Source organism: Phyllobates terribilis, unplaced genomic scaffold (genome assembly GCF_046119375.1).
Source record: "Phyllobates terribilis strain yellow unplaced genomic scaffold, ASM4611937v1 Scaffold_2__4_contigs__length_985480577, whole genome shotgun sequence".
NCBI lineage: Eukaryota > Metazoa > Chordata > Amphibia > Anura > Dendrobatidae > Phyllobates > Phyllobates terribilis.
The window spans coordinates 688,941,237-688,960,275 of record NW_027362762.1 but is presented as its reverse complement, the minus strand read 5'-3'; the positions used below and the strand labels follow the sequence as shown (position 1 = coordinate 688,960,275).

Sequence of the window (19,039 nt, the reverse complement as noted above, 5' to 3'; positions counted from 1 at the left end):
AGCAACCGAGCCCTCAGGGTGCTACAGTTCCATTTATCTTCAGCCTAGGTGACGAATTGCGATACAGGGCCGTGATTTTGGCTATAAAAGGGTCCCCTAGACCCCTACCCCAAGCTTTTTAAGAGAATCATATATGGCGTGCCAGGAGACTCTATGGAATGCTTTCTCAGCATCCAACGAGAGTATCTAATTACAAATTTTTAACTGCATCTAGCCCAGGAAATACTTTGTGCCTAGTAGCAGTGTCTGCTAGTCAGCGGATTATCCCGGCTGTTAAGCAAGCTACACCACCTGTAGTTTGGACACTTAATTTTTTCAAAGGAAATGCTTCGGGACCACGGGATACTCAGTGAAGAGCATCAGGAGGCACCCCAAGGCATAGGGGCTGGGACTGGCAGTAGGATGCCTTGCGGTGGACAGCCGAGCTCGATCCTTATAAAAGCTTTTTAACTGCAGCAGCTTTAGTGGACGCTACTGGAGCTGGAATTACGCGGCTGCTGGCATGATACTTGCCCTCCAATAGATCCTTGTAAATGGATTTAAAGTGTATTCATTCAAATTAGAGAGACAATTTAAATTAAAAAGCTTAGAGCTGCCTCCACCACAGGGGGGTTCGCTCGACCCACCAGCGGACAGGCACCAGTATTGGGAGAGGGGGGCTGGCCGTCAGGGTTCACCGCGGCTCTGGCAGAAACCCGGCGACGCGGAGGTGGCACGGGCAGGAGCGGACTGAACGTGTCGGCTTCTCACTTTTTGGATTTTAGAAGGGCATGACATGGCTATATCTGTGTCTCCCCCTCCTTTTACTCCTCCACCTCTTTTCTTTTCGCATGACTATATGTACTTGTCACTTTTCCATGTGTTAGTTGTGTCTTCTGAGCAGTTTGTCAGCTTTTGGACACCTGTGAAGGTGTTTTCTATGTGTTTCTATGTGTTTTTGTTTGCCTGCCATTGGTTTTAACGGTGTTCGAAGGTGTTCGACGAACAGTTCGACGAACAGTTCGGCGAACACACGGGTGTTCGATGAACCGAACCGAACTCGAACACTACGGGGGTGGCTCAACACTAGTGCAGAGTGTACTTTAATGAGAAAAAAAATGAACTTTTTAAAATTTACCAAATAGCTGCAATGAAACAAAGAGTGAAAAATTTAAAGGGGTCTGGATACTTTCCGTACCACCTGTATACATACCTGTATGGCCCATAGTAGAGGTTTGATTGCAGAGAAAAGTGCTTTAATCAATTCTATTTTGTACTGTCACTTCCCGGCGCCTGTGCAATAGAAATCTGCAGCGCAGTGCACAGGCAGACGGGGCCGAGATGAAGCAAAGTGCGCTCTATGTGAGCGGCGCTTTGCGCATGTCCGGGAAGTTAAGGAGAACAGTGCACGTCACAGGGCCCTGTGACGTGCAGCGGAGGGAGGGAATATGATAATTAAGCATATAGGCGGGGATTTGGAGGAATAATAAGCACAAAGGCGGGGATTGCTTGGCGTCCCCGGACGCCAAGCCTGTACAAAATAGAATTGATTAAAGCGCTTTTCTCTGCAATCAGACCTCTGCTATGGGCCATACAGGTAGGTATAGATTTACTTTTCTATACCCTGTATGGCCATAGTAGAGGTCTCATAACTCCAAAGTGGTGACAGATTCCCTTTAAGTGTCCAAGCAAAGTGGATGTGATTTCATGAAAACTGCGGCTGCCCTGCGTCTTAAGACGCAAAATGAACTGTACGATTTTTCTCTAGAGGCTTCTATGTGGAGCCTAAAAAAAACGGCTGTAAAACACAGCAATTACTTTTTTAAGTGCAGAATCAAAGCTTTTCCGTACTATAAAAAACACTTAAAAACACGGCTTCACATCTGCACCAAAACGACATTAAATAAGACATAAAAAATGCAGAAAGAATGCAATTATCATAGAAGATTGTTACTGCATAGTTTGGAGTAGACACCGGCAGAAAACAAGAACACAATATTTCTGCAACGTGTGAACATGGCCTCAGACACAAAAAAGCCAGATATCGTACAGCGAACCTTACATCAAGATGAGAAAGTTATGGCAGCTACATATATGAATGAATGAACAAAAAAATAAACCCATAGGTCCCAACTAGAGATGAGCAGGATGCATAAAGATGACGTCACGCCAAGCCTAGCTAATCAAAAGCCACTCCGGGGATGCCGGAAGGTAAGAAAGAGATTCGCGGGCCTGTTGTCCAACCACCAGGTACCACTGACCTGCATGCTTGACCGGAGTCCTGTGAATCTATCCACTCATTTCAAGTCCCAAACGTCCTGGATTCAGTGGATAGTCCTGGCTTAGGGTCTACGCCCTGCAGTCACGGGTGTCTGCTGTATATCCCTCACTGCCACCACCCCTCCGCCATCTCCGGCCAGGGTACAAAGAAATAGTAAATGGGTGTGGCTTGGGGTGTGGCTAGGGGAACCACATAATTTGTGCCTCTTTCTGTTTTTCAAAAGTTGGGAGGTATGATATCACTACCAAGTCCATTACATAGTGAATGTGTTTTGTGCAGCCATACAGCTACTGTTATTATGCTACAGCTCTGCAAGCTAAAAGAATAAGGAGTACTCTAAAATGTTTTCCAGTTCATTGAGATAACACAACACATAAAACATATTTTAAAAGCTAGTAAGATCCTGTCCTGCAGTCCTGAAATAGTAAAGGTTTCAAAAAGAATCATTTTTAACAAGTCTGAGGTGGTGAGAGCTAGACAACCAGGATAAAGTAAGCAGGAATTAGACTAGAAGAATTACATCCGTTGGTAACTGCAGGGTACTGTGTCCTCATCCATCGAAGCAAGTAGACAAGGACACAGATTTATCTTTTGAGGATATGCCGTCAGAAAGAAACCCTATTGTTTAAATCATGTTTTAAGAATTTTAGAATTGTTTGTGGGTTTTTTAAATATTTTGCATAATACTACCCAAGTTAAAAACAAAAAACTCACTTCTTATTTTGTAGAGATCAATTTCTAGTAGTTATCTTACTGTTTTCACAGGCAGGAGTATAGTTATAACCTATATATAGATAAGACAGGATCACTCTATTCACATTAGATGATGGTCACATCTCACCTCCTTCCTCTTGCTGCATAATCTCCCCATCACAGACAAGACATTCCTAGAAAACTCTCCCATAGAAATCAATAAGCATCCTCTGCATATTACCCATGTTGCTTCTTCTGCTGTGAAACATCTCTCTAAATGCTGCAAGCAGCTCAGGCTAGATGGTCGCCCTTTAAACATGTACAGGAAATAAAATAAAAATCTACAATCAGAAAATAAAAAAAATAAATGAACAAAAAAGAGATATTCACCTATCTGGTATCTGGTTTTAGTTAGCAAAACATACAAATGATACAGTCACTTGAAAGCTGAGCAGCCATGACATTTCTGGGTTTAAAAATGTATACACATAGATAAATATATTTGTTAAAAATTGGCTCATCAAACACTATCCATGAACAACAAGTTTCTTTAGAGTTTAAATCGTTTTTTCACTTTGAACAATAGCATTTTGTGAGGAGAGTCCCCTAATAATCTGTTGTTCCCGGGGTGTCCTGGTGCTGGGACTCCCAGGAATCATCTGCGGGGGAACCTCACAGCAAGTACACAGTTCCCCCAAAGTGCCACCACATGCGAAATCAATGAGCTGTCCAGGTAATGCAAGGACATAATAAATCCCTTGATAGGTAATAACTCTTTGTAGCTATTTGTTGTGGCCCATTGTCCTAACCAAGGTATTACCATTTATTACTCCAAATTTTCTAACAAAAAAATTTGAAAATGGGGTTATCTGGTGTCTTTGACCTGTGACACACGTTGTGCGGCCAAAAGATTGCTGTGCTGTATGCCACTGCTAAACTGCAGAATATTGCAAGAGAATGGAGTTGCAGTATTTAGCTCCTTCACGACCTTAGACATAGCCATACGTCCTGGTTGGGAAAAACTTCTCGACCTTGGATGTATGGATAGGCCCTGGCGATTTTGAGCGCACAGACTCTGTGCGCACGCAATTGCCGCCTGGTGTTCAGCGAATCTGATACCTGACACCTGACTCTCAGCAGTTTAAGCCCCTAATGACACCAGCATTTAGAAGACAGGGGCCGTTATCTCGAGGGGCCAATCGCTGCCATGGTGACCTGACGACATCCGGGTCACAAGGGCTAGCAAGCTAGCTAGACCATGCACAGAGCGTGGTCTAACAACCTTGTATCAGTATGAACTGACAGTTTATAAAGCATTGCAATGTGTTATGCGCTTCGCAGAGGGACCAAGCAAGACTGACACCAAACCAGCAAAAGGCGCAGCCACAGACGCACTTGGCACAAGCAGCCCAGCAAGGCGAGCCCTTGAAGGCCGGGAATACTCTTCACCCAGTGCCCAGTAAAGGAAGGGGGACTTTGGCAGAGCCCTCCCCAGGCCCACTGTCGTCGGACAGCTGCCGTCTGGTGACGCGGCTGGTGCCTAGTCAAAAAACAGATGAGTACCTGTGCAAGAACCCCAGGAAGTGTAGCAGAAGAGAAAAAGAGAAAACCCCTGAATAGATAGCAAACCTACTGCTAACACCACTCACCATCACAGCACACAGGAACTGCAATAAACAGAAAAGGACTGAGCAGAGAACAGGATTAACCCTCCGTCAGGGGTAATATGTTTCATAACGAGTTTAGGGGCATTGCGCCTGTCAGGCACAGGCTAGAAAATTGGCTATATTTTCCTTTTTTTAAAATTTCAATGCTCTAAAAGTGATCAGTTACCTTAATAGGAATGTACTAAATGAGAATACACAAAATCACACAGCCTTTAAAGTTAGGAAGGTACTGGGAGGAGAGTGTTTCCCAGACAAACCACCGAAAATAGAGAAATGAAACTAAGTGAGCTGCGCCTGTCAGATCAGTTGCCCCTGACGGAGGGTTAAATAGCCCTCCTAATGATCAGGGGTTAAATACCTCCCAATCATTCCCAGACAGCCACTAGCTGCTAGCTTGCACAGCAGACTAGACACAATCCCACCACTGCCCAGCGTCAGACACAGCAGCGTCCTGCATTAACTGCCACCCGGGGAAGACAGCGTCCCATATTCCCTGGACAGGGAAATCAGTGAGAGACACGGCGTCCCGCATCCTCACACATCCTACAACACCATCCTACAACATAAGATTGGGACCGTTTCCCTGCACACGTAGTAACTTCGCCTCAGGAGCAGGACAATGGCAGTGCCTGTGACCAGAGTAGTGTAACACCGGACCTGCTCCATTGCAAGGTGGGAGCACAGAACCATGATTCGTAACACAATGCTCGTACATTGCAATGCTTTATAACTAGTGATGGGTGGACCCGTGGATGGTCAGGCCCAGTCGAACATTAAAAAAAAAGTCTGGTTCGGGTATCAGAACGGTACTCGAACTTGAACCCGAACCCAGACCCCATTCAAATGAATCTGGTGTTTCCCACACTGTCATCTGTGTGACAGCGCAAGAAACACCGTCTCTGATGGGCGGTAAGTTCGTTACTGCCGGACTGAGCACTGCGCTTCCCACGCTGTCACACAGATGCGCCCCATTGTGAAAATTAAATAAAGACACACACAGAAAAAAGTCCTTTAATATAACAAAACACACATAAAAAATACTCCTCACTCTCTTTTACCCATTTATTAATGTAAAATTAAAAATAATAAAACACCATATCCCTCACCTGTCCGCCAATAATATTTATGTCCCACAACATGCTCCAACTCTGCCGGGAGAGAGGTCATTCAGCTGATGAGCCCCGGTGACCTCACTTACGGCACCACTGCTGTGTGAGAATTTTCTCACGCAGCGCTGCAGTAGGTGAGGTCACGAGAGCTCATAGGCTGATGAATACCTGTGACCTCTCTCCCGGCAGTGTATAGCTGCTGCCGATTGATCCAATCGTCTAGGGACACTCGGGATTACGACAGATAGGGGAGTATAATGTGTTTTTTATTTTAACTTTTTTTTTCTTTACTGTGAGCACAGTCGCCAGCTGATGAGAGCTCCCATCAGCGGCGCCTGCTCTCGCTGTTATCAGCAGCAGCAGCCGTAGGCTGATGGGAGGAGTAGTCTCTCATCAGTCGATGCCTGTGACCCTTGGTCAATTCTTTGTGCGTTTTTGCCGTGTTTTTGGCCCTTTGACTTCAATTGAGTCAGTCAAATCCGCAGCAAAAATCCACAGCAAATCCGCAAACATTTTTATACCTGCGGTTTTGCTGTGGATTTGACTGACTCAATTGAAGTCAATGGGTGACAAACGCGGCAAAACCGCACAAAGAATTGACATGCTGCAGATTTAAATGCACAGCAAATCCTGACAGGAAAATTCTTGATCATGTCCATAGCACTTCAAGATTGTTATTGAATTAGCTGGCACAAGGATTCCCTAGTGTTTTTGGCCCACAATTCCGAACGGAATAAACGCAGCGAAAACGCACCAAAATGCACCGTGTGCACACAGCCTATTACTGATACTGCATTACGTCTTCTGTACATAAAATGCTTGATCCGCCTGATAGCCTGAAAGAATTTCAATAACGGTAAAAAGAATAACATTGAAAATACAGTGACGTCTTATTTGAGAAAAGTCCACAAAGACTTGAATTCCCATGTAATATTTATATGCAGCCATGAATGTACTCAGCAAGCACTTTTGTTGACTGGCAGTTCACATCTTTCACCGCAGGTAAATGTTATCAATGTCTGGCAGCGACTTATACTCATTAAAAGATGATGTGTAATATCTAATTGGCAATAGATACGCTGATACGTGTGTTATTCCCAGCAATGTTAATGGGAACCAGTTTGTTACTTGTAGAATGTTTCGGTATCTGAAATTACGCATGGTATGAGCAGCATCAAATCCAAGGGGACAAGAGGTTAGATACTAGTTTATATTCAAAATGCCACCGAAGGAACAGTTTCACATTGTTATCACTGACAAATGAGTGATTATGGATGTCAAAAGCATTGGAATATTTTGTCCTTGGTGACAGTGAAATGTTTAAAATCTCTCTCGCTGTGTTCCTCCTCCTCGTCTTACCCCAAGCAAACATCTCCTTCCTTAGCAATTTATTACCTCTCCCCCTCTGGAAATGATTTTCTGCCAGGCAGAAGATAATTGGGGATTTATATTTAATCCACATATCATAAAAAAAACAATACCAACAGAATCTTGAAGCAATTAACTATCTCCTTTCTGGATCTGCAGAACACTCAGTGGAATGCCAAAAGCACCAACTGGGAATCATATAAGACCGTTGTATTATTCCTTAATTAGTATTAATCACTGCCATTTATGAGGATAAGACCTAAATGCGGTCATATACGTATTGACCTATGAGTTCTGAAATGATTCTTCCTTTAACCCCTTAAGAACCAAGCCACCTTTGGCCTTAAAGGGAGTCCGTCACCCTTAAAATGCATTTCAAATGGGCTATACAGTGTTTTAGGGGACTTAGCCCCTATAACAGCCATACTAGCATTGTACCTATTACTGGTACAGTGCCTGAGAAAATAATTTAATTTATATCCAAATGAGAAGGCTTCCGTGCACCCTTGGCGTGGCCAAGAGTTTGGTGCAACACCACCCCTCATTTATATATTGAGACCCATCCCCGCTTCTGATTCACAGTTTTTCCTAGAGAAAGCAGTGTCTGAATGCTGACGGCATGTGTGATGGCAGTGGCCTTGTGTGTTTTCCTCCCTGTCTCCTTTTTTTGACACCGCTCGATATACTAGTACAGCGTGAAGTGCAGCGAGCGGTGTCAGGAGAAATAAGACAGGGAGTAGTACGTGTACAGCCACTGCGTTCACACATGACAGCAGCATTCAGAAAGTGCTGGCACTGGAAAGCGAGCAGTATTAATCAGAAACGAAGGAAGTCTCCCAATATGCAAATGAGGGAGGATGCATAACGGTACCCCAAGCTGTTGGCTACACCAAGGGTGCACGGAAACCTTCTTATTTGTATATGAATTAAAAGTAATTTTCTCAGGCACTGTACCAGTAACATGTACAGTATTATTATAGTTGTTATAGCAGCTAAATCTCATACAACACTGTATAGCCCATTTAAAATGCATTTTGGGGGTGACGGACTCTCTTTAAATGACCAAGCCCCATTTTTAAATTCTGACCTGTGTCAATTTATGTGGCAATAACTCTGGAATGCTTCGACATATCCCAGTGATTCAGAGTGTTTTTTCCTGACACATTGTACTTTATGTTAGTAGTAAATTTATGGCAAAAGAGAAAACAAAATGGATATCAGCTCACCCACTTAGAAGATTGCAGCACGGAACCAGCAGTGCGACTGGGAAAGTAAATCAGGAAACCAGGGAAAATCCAGCTGAACAAATCTTCTAAAAAGAATAACTTTATTTGGTCATAGAAAAATTATTAAAACAGCCTTAGGAGGACATCAGCAAACGCGTTTCGAACTATGAGTTCTTAATCATGCAATGTTTTAATAATTTTTCTATGACAAAATAAAGTTATTGTTTTTAGAAGATTCATTCAGTAGTAAATTTAGGTCAATAAAATTTGCTTTTATTTATGAAATTATCAGAAATTTGGTGAAAATTTTAATTTTTCTGCCCTTATAGCAGATAGTCATACTAAACAAAATGGTTAACAAATAACATTTCCCATATGGCTTATTTACGTAGTTTTTTTCAGTGATTTTGTAAGGATTTTAGAAGTGTTAAATGTTTAGCAGCAAATTTACATTTTTTTCAACAAAACTTTAAAATCCTATTTTTTATGGACATATTCAGGTTTGGAGTAACTTTGAGGGGCCAATTTATGGGTTCGCTCACTGGCGAGTAGCATCCGATGATTATCTCATGCGAGAGAATCTATTCCCCTCATGGAATTCATCTAGGAGTGTATTGACCATTTTGGACCCATGGGTGCTTCCTAAAGAGACAATCACCCCGTAAATTGTTAAGTGGGGTTGGATGATAATTGCTGTTTAGATACACTGTTGGGCTCAGCAAAGAGTAGTGAAGGTCATTTGGATTTGGGAGAACAGATTCTGCTGCATTGGTTTTTGGGTGCCATGTCGCTTTTCCAGAGTCTTTGACCTACCAGTAATCTAGAAATCCCCTATTTTTATATTACTTGAGTGGGATATAGTTTTTTGTGGGTGGAATTAAAGTTTTTATTGGTAACGTTTTGGGGTACATAACATTTTCTGATTACGTTCATAATAAGTTTTGGTTCACATTTACCTGTGCTTTATGGCTTTTCGCTGAGCACTTACATTGGGGTTTCAGTATAAATCCCCAAACTACGTGATTCACATGAAATCCCCTACGGAACCACTCATTTTAGTGAGACTCTGTCTGGCCTCTTTTTCGGTGGTGTCACACTTTTTTAGACATGCACAAAAACGTCGTCGATCACACTTTTTTGTGAGAAACGATGCCAAAAATGCTTACTGCACAGCTGTCTACCAGGACATTTTAGAGCACTTCATGCTTCCCTCTGCCGACAAGCTTTTTGGAGATGGAAATTTCATTCTCCAGCAGGACTTGGCCCCTGTCCACACTGATAAAAGTACCAATACCTGGTTTATGCACAACAGTAACACTGTGCTTGATTGGCAGCAAACTCGCCTGACCTTAACCCCATAGAGAATCTATGGCGTATTGTCAAGAGGAAGATGAGAGACACCAGACCCAACAATGCAGACGAGCTGAAGGCTGCTATCAAAGCAACCTGGGCTTCCATAACACATCAGCAGTGCCACAGGCTGATTGCTTCCATGACACGCGGCACTGATGCAGTAATTGATGCAAAAGGGGCACCGACCAAGTATTGAGTGCATTTAATGAGCATACATTTCAATAGTCCAACATTTCGGATTTTAAAATCATTTTTCAAGCTGTTGTTATAAAGTATTCTAATTTACTGAGATAATGACTTTTGTGTTTTCATTGGCTGTAAGCCATAATCATCAACATTAACAGAAATAAACACTTGAAATAGATCACTCTGTTTGTAATGACTATATAATATATGAGTTTCACTTTTTGTATTGAAGAACTGAAATAAATTAACTTTTTGATGCTATTCTAATTTAGTGAGATGCACCTGTATGACCTTCCACATTGTTCCGAGCAGTCCCGGATCCTGCGGGCCAGTCCCGATTTGGGGGAGCTGTCTCGTTGTCCTGGGGGCTATCAATGATGTCACCAGAACTAGTGAAAAAAAGATCATAGGGAAGTATTGGCTTTGGAATATGTGGGATTTATTAGGTGAATAATGGGTCTTTTTTTACCTGTATTTTATGCAGTTTTCTTTGTGACACGTCATTGCTTATTGCCGTTTTCGATAGTTGTATAAAACCTAAAAGTGATAATTATTCACGGTGAATTAAAAAAAAAAAATAATATTCGTGAATCAGTGATGTTTTATCATTTTGAGACAAGCATTTTTTAACACAATGTGTATATACATTAAATGACACCTCACGTAAAGGGAACCTGTTAGGTTAACTAGGTTGCACTGTCTACAGGTAGCACGTTATAGAGCAGGAAAAGCCTGACAGATTGATTTATAGTCTTGTGGGGAAAAATTATGCTAATTTATTATAATAATATAGGATAACTAATATTTTATTAACTTAAATCCATGCTCATTCTGGGCTTCTGAGTCCAGTGGACCATTCTACCCAGGGAATGACTTCCTTTTCTATATGAATTTGTGAACAGAGATAGCTGTCAATCATTCCACCCACAGTACTCTTAATCCCAGAATCAGCAGGGATTTAAGTGAATAAATTACAAATAATACTGAATATTTTCCCACAAAATTCTCTTCTTCTGCCATATAACATGCTGCCTGCAGATCGGGCTGCGCTGTGGGTTCCCTAGCAGAGACAAAGATAACTTATGCATAACATAACGGACATGAAGCAACTTTTCCTATAATGAGATTAAATTCTGCATTTTATTTTACAATAGAAATAAGAATTTCCATTACTGCCATCCTTATAAGTAATGCACTCCTACTACTACACTAGTGGACCGACTGTAGTTAAACGGGTTTCCCGATTTCAGGGAACCGCAGTCCCAAAGCGCAGTTTGTTTTAAACAAAAATCAATTTGTGCTTTATTCACAATCCCCAGTTCTAGCACTTAGTCTCTGCTGCTGCTTCTGGTATATGTTAGTGCCTGCAGCACTGATGTCATGTCAACAGCCCAGCGGCACAAGCAGCACAATCTGCTCAGCGCTACTGAGCTCACTGACTGTCACATCATTAGCCCTACAGACAATAACAGACACCAGGAGCAGCGATGGAGACTCAGCAAAACTGCTCCTGCGGGAAGGATTTCTGAAATTGGGAAAACCCTTTATGACGGTATGCCCACGGTAAGTTTTTGACGCTGCACATTTTGCTGCGTCAAAAATGCAGCATCTTATAGTTCCAGCAGAGTGGATGGGATTTATAGAAGTTTCATGCCCACTCTGCTTTTTTTTTACTATCTGAAAATTGACTTTCAGTGTGTGTTTCAAATCTGTAACATGCCAGTTTCTCTTTTGGGTACGCTGAGTTTTATGTGCATATTTTCCCCATACACTTTCGTTAGATGCAGAAAATCTGCAGGTAAAATAAACGGATTAATGTCCTCATAACCTCAGATTTAGACTGGGGTCTCTCGTGGGAGAGAATCAGGGCCTATTATGCAAATGACATTGGTCTCAAACTATCAGAGTTCGAGCCGAGTAACAGTTCACTGTGCTCCGAATCATAGTTACATAGGTTGAATAAAGACCTAGGTCCATCAAGCTCAACCTTTCTCCACCAATTATGCATTTTGTCACTACTGAGGAATCCATCCAGCCCTTTTTCAAAAACTGTTAGGGTATGTGCGATCAGGAGCCGCTGCGGGTTTGAAGCTGCATGTTTATGCAGCATCAAACCCGCAGCAGCCAGGTATTACAGCATAGTGGATGGGATTTCTAGAAATACCATGTCCACTATGCTTCTGCGGCTCACTCGCGGAAACAGACATGCAGCGCGTCTTTCCAGACCGCAGCATGTCAATTCCTCTTGCGTGTCCGTATGCGGGCTTTCCCCATAGACTGAACCTCTATGGGGAAAGTCCGCAGGTGAAAAAAAAAATGGTGCCACTCATTTGCATAAAATGACCCGAAGCCGCCAGCGGCTATTCCTGTGTCGGGGCTGCAGGCGGCTCTTGACACTGTGCACATACCATTATAGTGTCTGCCATTACTACCTCTTGTGGTAGGGCATTCCACAGTCTGACTACTCTGACTGTAAAGAACCCTTTCCTGTTTACGTGCCGGAATCGCCTTTCTTCCACCCGTAATGAATGCCCCCTGGTCCTTAGTATCATTTGGAAGGAATAAGTTGTGTCAGTCCTTTGTATGACCACATATGTATATAAATGAGATCTTCTCTGAGACGTCTTTTTTCTTAGCTAAGCAAGCCCAACTTTTCCAGCCTCTCATCATATGAAAGGCCTTCCATTCCTTGTAATAATCCAGTTGCCTTTGAACTGACTCTAACTTCTGAATATCCTTGTTAAAATGTGGAGCCCAAAACTGGATCCCATATTCTAGATGTGGCCTCACCAGTGATTTATAGAGGGGTAAATACTTTGAGATCGCGGATTTTATCTCCTTTTATACACACCAAAATCTTGTTTGCTTTTGCTGCTGTTGCTTGACATGGAGCCTTTCTCCTGTTCTGTAGAGTATACTCCCATTTAATGTATATGCAGCAATAGGATTACTCCGTCCTAGGTGCATTACTCTACATTTATCTACATTAACCCTCATCTGCCAAGTGTTTGCCCATTCAGACATCTTATCCAGATAATTTTGTAATATTTTAATGTCAAGGTCAGATTTTAATATCCTATATAGTTTGGTGTCGTCAATAAAGACTGACACTTTACTCTCAATCCCATCCCCAAGGTCATTAATAAAGTGGTTAAAAAGAATCGGTCCTAGCACAGATCCCTGCGGTCCCCATTGCTGACTATATCCCATTTAGGCTGTGTGCCCACGTAGCGTTTTTCAAGCGTATATGCTGCGGAATTTCCGCAGCATAAACGCTCCAAAAACGCTTGGTAATCCGCCCCCCATGGTCCTCAATGAGAAGCCGCACTGTCAATGCCCACGCTGCGGTTTTTTCCGCTGCGTTTATGCTCCGCGGAAAAATCCGCAGCATGTCATTTAATTTTGCGGAAGCGCGGCGTAATCGCCGCCATTGACTTGCATTGGGCCGCTTCAAATCCGCAAATATGTAAAAATAATTGCGGAAGTGAAGCGCATTTGCTGCGGTCTTGTACCTCAAAACCGCAGCAAATAGGAAGTGACGTCACAATTGGGCGTTCCATCCATCCATCCCATGAGCATCCCATAATCCAGGAAGACGAGAATCCCATAATATTCCCGTCTCTCAGGATCATGGCTGCTAACGTGGGATGGTACAAGCGGATGAATGTCAACGTGGGATTCATGATTAGTGTGGTAAGTGTCTGTATGTGTCTGTGTGGTGTGTATGTGGTCTGTATGTGTCTGTGTGGGGTCTGTGTGGGGTCTGTGTGGGGTCTGTGTGGGGTCTGTGTGGGGTCTGTGTGGGGTCTGTGTGCGCGGGTGTCAGCAGGCAGACATAGGCCGATGTGACACTACTACTCCCATCGGCCTATGTCTGTCCCCCGTCCACTCCTGCCAGCAGGATCAGCTCGATGGGAGCAGTAGTTCCCATCAGACTGATCCTGCTGTAAAATGTGCCCCAAAATTAAATTTAATAGCCCCCATATGTGCCTCCATATATTATTGACCCTATCCCCCCCCCCCCCTATTTTTTTTTTTTTTTTGGGGGGGGTGTTATCATTATTAAAGTTTTTTGGTTATTGGCCCCAATAATATGTAATCTACTGCCCCCTTTTTTTTCATTGGTGGCCAGTGGTTGCCTAAAATAAATTAGTTCATACATTACCTGTCCCCGCCGATCGCCACCTAAAATAAAGTAAAAAATAAAAAACTACACCTATACTCACCTAGACACCTAATTCCCCGAAGCCACCGATCTCCTGTAATAAAATCTAAAATAATAAACCACAACCTTATCCTTACCCCTCCGTAGTAGTCCACGAGTGTCCCACGAAGATCTCCAGTTCAGAGCAGCCACAAAGAATGTGACCGCTCTGAACCGCTGCCGCCGCTAGAATGAACGGGTTCGCCGGAGTTCAGGCAGCGCTGCTCCGGTTAGCTGCTTTACGGCCCCGCTGTATCGTGAGAAATTCCCACGGTACAACAGGGCTGTAAAGGAGGTCACCGGAGCTGCGCTGCCTGAATGCACTCCGGTGACCTCAGTCAGGGGCTCATGCTGCTGGGAGCGGACGTGTTCCCGGCAGCGTGAGCTTACAGCAGCCATGCACAGCTGTCACCATCTCCAGATGTGACAGCTGTGCATGGGAGATCAGCGCAGGAACGTGGACAGGTAACTATTTTTTTTTTTTTAGTAAAATTAGAATTAAATAAAATTGTGTTTTATTTCAAATAAATTATTTTTTTCTGGGTGTTTGTCTTTTTTCTTTTTAACACTTTGTAGGTTAGTAATGGGGGTGTCTTATTGACGCCCATCATGACTAACCTGGGCTTCATGTCAGCTGGCGCTGACATGAACCCCACCACTATTACCCCCTGCCACCGCACCAGGGCAGCGTGGAAGAGCGAGGCTAAGCGCCAGATTTGGCGCACAAATATGATGCGCCAAATCTGGGGCAGCTGAGGGCTGATATTATAGCCTGGGAGGGGGCCTATAACCATGGCCCCTTTCTAGGCTATTAATATCAGGTCGCAGCTGTCCGCCTAGCCTTTGCTGGCTACAATTTATAGGGGGACCCCATGTCATTTTTTTTGGGGGGTCTTCTTATATAGTAGCCAAAAAAGGCAAAGCGGCTAGCCTTTGCTGGCTACAATTTATAGGGGGACCCCATGTCACTTTTTTTGGGGGGGGTCTTCATATATAGTAGCCAGAAAAGGCAAAGTGGCTAGCCTTTGCTGGCTACAATTTATAAGGGCACCCCATGTCATTTTTTTTGGGGGGGTCTTCTTATATAGTAGCCAGAAAAGGCAAAGCGGCTAGCCTTTGCTGGCTACAATTTATAGGGGGACCCCATGTCACTTTTTTTTGGGGGGGGTCTTCATATATAGTAGCCAGAAAAGGCAAAGTGGCTAGCCTTTGCTGGCTACAATTTATAGGGGCACCCCATGTCATTTTTTTGGGGGGGGTCTTCTTATATAGTAGCCAGAAAAGGCAAAGCGGCTAGCCTTTGCTGGCTACAATTTATAGGGGGACCCCATGTCACTTTTTTTTGGGGGGGGTCTTCATATATAGTAGCCAGAAAAGGCAAAGTGGCTAGCCTTTGCTGGCTACAATTTATAGGGGCACCCCATGTCATTTTTTTTGGGGGGGTCTTCTTATATAGTAGCCAGAAAAGGCAAAGCGGCTAGCCTTTGCTGGCTACAATTTATAGCGGGACCCCATGTCACTTTTTTTGGGGGGGGGTCTTCATATATAGTAGCCAGAAAAGGCAAAGTGGCTAGCCTTTGCTGGCTACAATTTATAGGGGGACCCCATGTCATTTTTTTTGGGGGGGTCTTCTTATATAGTAGCCAGAAAAGGCAAAGCGGCTAGCCTTTGCTGGCTACAATTTATAGGGGGACCCCATGTCACTTTTTTTGGGGGGGGTCTTCATATATAGTAGCCAGTAAAGGCTAAGCTAACTGCTGCGGCCTGGTATTAATAGCAAAGGAAGGGTCCATGGTTATTGGCTACTTCACAGACTATAACATCAGCCAACAACCGTCTGCTTTCCCTTTGCTAGTTATTAAAACTATGCGTGAGCCCACTTATTTTTTTTGGTTAAAAGATTTTATTAAAGTGAAAGATTATTGTACAGTGTATGTAGGTTCATTCACTGAAAGCTCCTGCATACGCTGTAAGGTTGATTTCTCACGTCCACATATCCACGTTAGTACAGATAAGTGTGACCGAGCATGCTTTGCAATGGGTCTGTGTGTGGGTCTCCGCTGTGTGTGGAAAATGGCATCAACACTCGTCCCGGAGATTGACGTGTGAAAGAACCGTACAATATAGGTGAGGGGTTAGTGTTGGTGTGTGTGCGTACATATCTCCATATGTTTATTTAATTATTTTTTTGGGGTTAATCTTTTATTCCTCCATTTTGTTTTTAAAATAATATTCACACACGTTATTATTCACTGTAGATTGAAAAATATCCCGAAATATGGGACCGAGCTAGTCCTGATTACAAAGACAAGCAGAAGAAAAAAGACGCCTGGGCCTCTGTGTTGAGCCAAATGTATCCCCAGTGGGTGAATGCGGAACGTGATGCCCAAGAGGAAATTAGTAAGTTTTGATTTTTACACTTATTTTTATATCTATTTATAATTGCACTTTTTGGTGTTAAAGCAGTTCATAAATTGTTTTGGTTGTGTCATTGCAGTGTATGATATTAAAAATCGGTGGAGATCGGTCACCGACCGGCTGGTGAAGTATCACCAGTCGGTGCAAAGTGGCTCATCACCAAAAAAAAGAAAATTTCCTTTTGCGGACGAGCTGGCCTTCATACTAACCAGTAGGAGTTTGCGGAGGTAAATTCCCAAAACATATTAATTGAAATGTTTCCAAAAATGTTGTATTTACATTGGGATTTACCTTTTATTATATACAGAACTGAAGGAAACATCATGGCCCCAACAGCAGAAGAGGACACAAACACAGAGCAAGCAGAGGAGGAATCCGAGGACTTTTTCCAGCTTTCCTCACCGGATCCATCTGCTTCGGCATCTTCAGCATCTGGTTGTCCCTCACATTCTTTGTCCAATCCAGCGGACATCGGGACGGGTTTGGTGACTGATTCTCCTGCTCCTGCTCCAAGTGACACTGGAAGCTCTGCTGGTGATGTGTTGAGGCCCACTGGGAGGGGGTCTGGTTCTGCTCATCTCGTGGCATCGAGAAGGGCGGGCAAAAAAAAGGCCAAAAGCCACGGGGGTGGGACTATTGTGCTTGAAGCACTCACAAATCGAACCCTCAGCCTTGTGGAAAGGGCATCCCAGGAAGATGCCATCGATAAATTTTGCTCAGCCCAAGCTGCCCGCATCAGATCTCTGCCACGAGATAGGCAGAACATGTACATGACTGCAGCAGGCGCTATGGTCATGGCAATTGAAGAGGCAGCAGTTATGCCCTCGCCCCCAGCCGTAGTATGCGGAATATTTAATTGTTTCAAACCCAGTGTGCCTCCACCATGACCAGCAGCTGCAACCCAGCGTTTTGGGCAGGTTGCTGCAGCATACCGTCCAGAAGATATGCAACCAAGTTATGGTCGGCAAATGGCTCATGGTGCATCATCATTTGTCAGAGGACCATCCCCCAACTCTACTTTTTCTCAAGAAATGTTTCCTGGGTACAGCTTTGAAGAAGACCTTCAAAACTTGTAGTTAAAAAAATTTACCCCTCCCTGTCAGCATTTTTGGACCCTAGCAAATACAGACAGCACCTGTAGGTCGATAGATACACAATGTTTTAGAGAATCAGACAATTAACAAAGACCTTTTCTTATGGTCACCTATACCAGGCATCAGGCGTAGGGGACTGTAAGAAAAGGTCTTTCTTTTTATATAATTAAACAACCTACAGGTGCTGCCCGTATTTTAGGGCCCAAAACTGATTACAGGACAGGTGTGCTGTACACAGTGTGTAATTTCTTCCCAAGTTATGGGCAATGTTTGTCCGATTAAATTTTCTAGAAGTTTGTTGTTTTGTGTTTTTAAAAAGTTTTTTACAGTTATTCTATATTACGTATTAAAAAAATTATTTAAACTATCTGTTAATTTTTCTTTTCAAGTGTATATGTGGTTGGATTGGGTTGTAATGAAAAAGTGTTCCCCTGATCTGCGCTCACCATAGCGCAGGTCAGAGGAACTCTACATTTTTGAAATTTGTTCAAACTAATCTACGTATGTGGTCGGCTGTATACAGTCGTTTTTAAATTAGAAATATACTTTGATATTTTGGACCACAACTATTTTTTGGATGAATACTACTCTCAACACTGTTATTTGCTAGTTCTGTTCTTAGCGCAAGCAAATAACAATGGTGAGGGTTGACTTTAGCAGACAGTACTTGTGAAGAGCGCTCTAGGTAGTAATGCCAATTTACAGGCTCTGGTCTTTGTGGGTTGTTCACTTTTGCGTTGACGTATTGTCGGAAAACAAAATGTAGAAGGTTGCAATTCAAGAAATATTTTAGACAAATTTAAGTTTAACCAAAATTTATTTTTTTTAGAAACATTTTTTTTTACATTTTTATTTAAAAAAAAAGGAGGAAGTTCTTCTTTTATTGTTCATCAGATCTTCTCTGCTGGTCAGGCTGCTCAACACCAGCACAGGAGTATTGCCAGTGCACGGCACCTTCAGGACTCATGAAGTAGTCAGCGAAGGTTTCTCGCACCCTGGCACCAGAGTTGGATGGCCTTCCCTGACCGGAGTTGACAACTGGAATTAATTCAGATAGCTGTGACTCCTCATCTTGCTCGGTGCTGTACTCACGAGCATAGTTGTGGAGTACACAGCATGCCTTAATTACAGTGTCAACGGTCTCCGTATCCAACTGGATGGCAGTGTGAAAGATCCTCCACTGACTACACATGATTCCGAAGGTGCATTCCACATATCTGCGTGCACGACTCAGCCGATAATTGAAAATCCTCCGCCGGGCATTCAGTGCCCTTCGTGGGTATGGGCGCAGCAGGTTGGTCTGTAAGGGAAATGCCTCATCCGATACCATCACAAAAGGAACTGGATGTGTGGAACCCGGCAAAGGTCTTAGGGCTGGGAGCGTTACGCCATCTTGAAGAATTTGCAGCCCAATCTGTGATGATCTAAACACCCGAGAGTCCCCAGTACTGCCATAAGCAC

The 19,039-nt window shown here is 43.3% G+C and overlaps 1 protein-coding gene across 1 annotated transcript; it reads left to right on the top strand.

Moving 5' to 3' along the window:
• The first annotated feature begins 2,127 nt into the window (after positions 1-2,127).
• On the top strand, positions 2,128-17,426 carry LOC141247235 (uncharacterized). Its single transcript, XM_073669197.1, has 4 exons — positions 2,128-2,190; positions 16,325-16,466; positions 16,564-16,711; positions 16,792-17,426. Exons 1-4 carry the CDS (start codon positions 2,128-2,130, stop codon positions 17,369-17,371), a joined length of 933 nt encoding a protein of 310 aa, XP_073525298.1. The 3' UTR covers positions 17,372-17,426.
• Positions 17,427-19,039: the final 1,613 nt, after the last annotated feature.

Bases quoted from the DNA above. Each gene is read 5' to 3' on its own strand.
- LOC141247235 (XM_073669197.1), top strand. From the start codon at position 2,128: ATGCATAAAGATGACGTCACGCCAAGCCTAGCTAATCAAAAGCCACTC. The intron at 16,467-16,563 runs GTAAGTTTTGAT...GTGTCATTGCAG, and splicing joins TGATGCCCAAGAGGAAATTA to TGTATGATATTAAAAATCGG. The intron at 16,712-16,791 runs GTAAATTCCCAA...TATTATATACAG, and splicing joins ACCAGTAGGAGTTTGCGGAG to AACTGAAGGAAACATCATGG.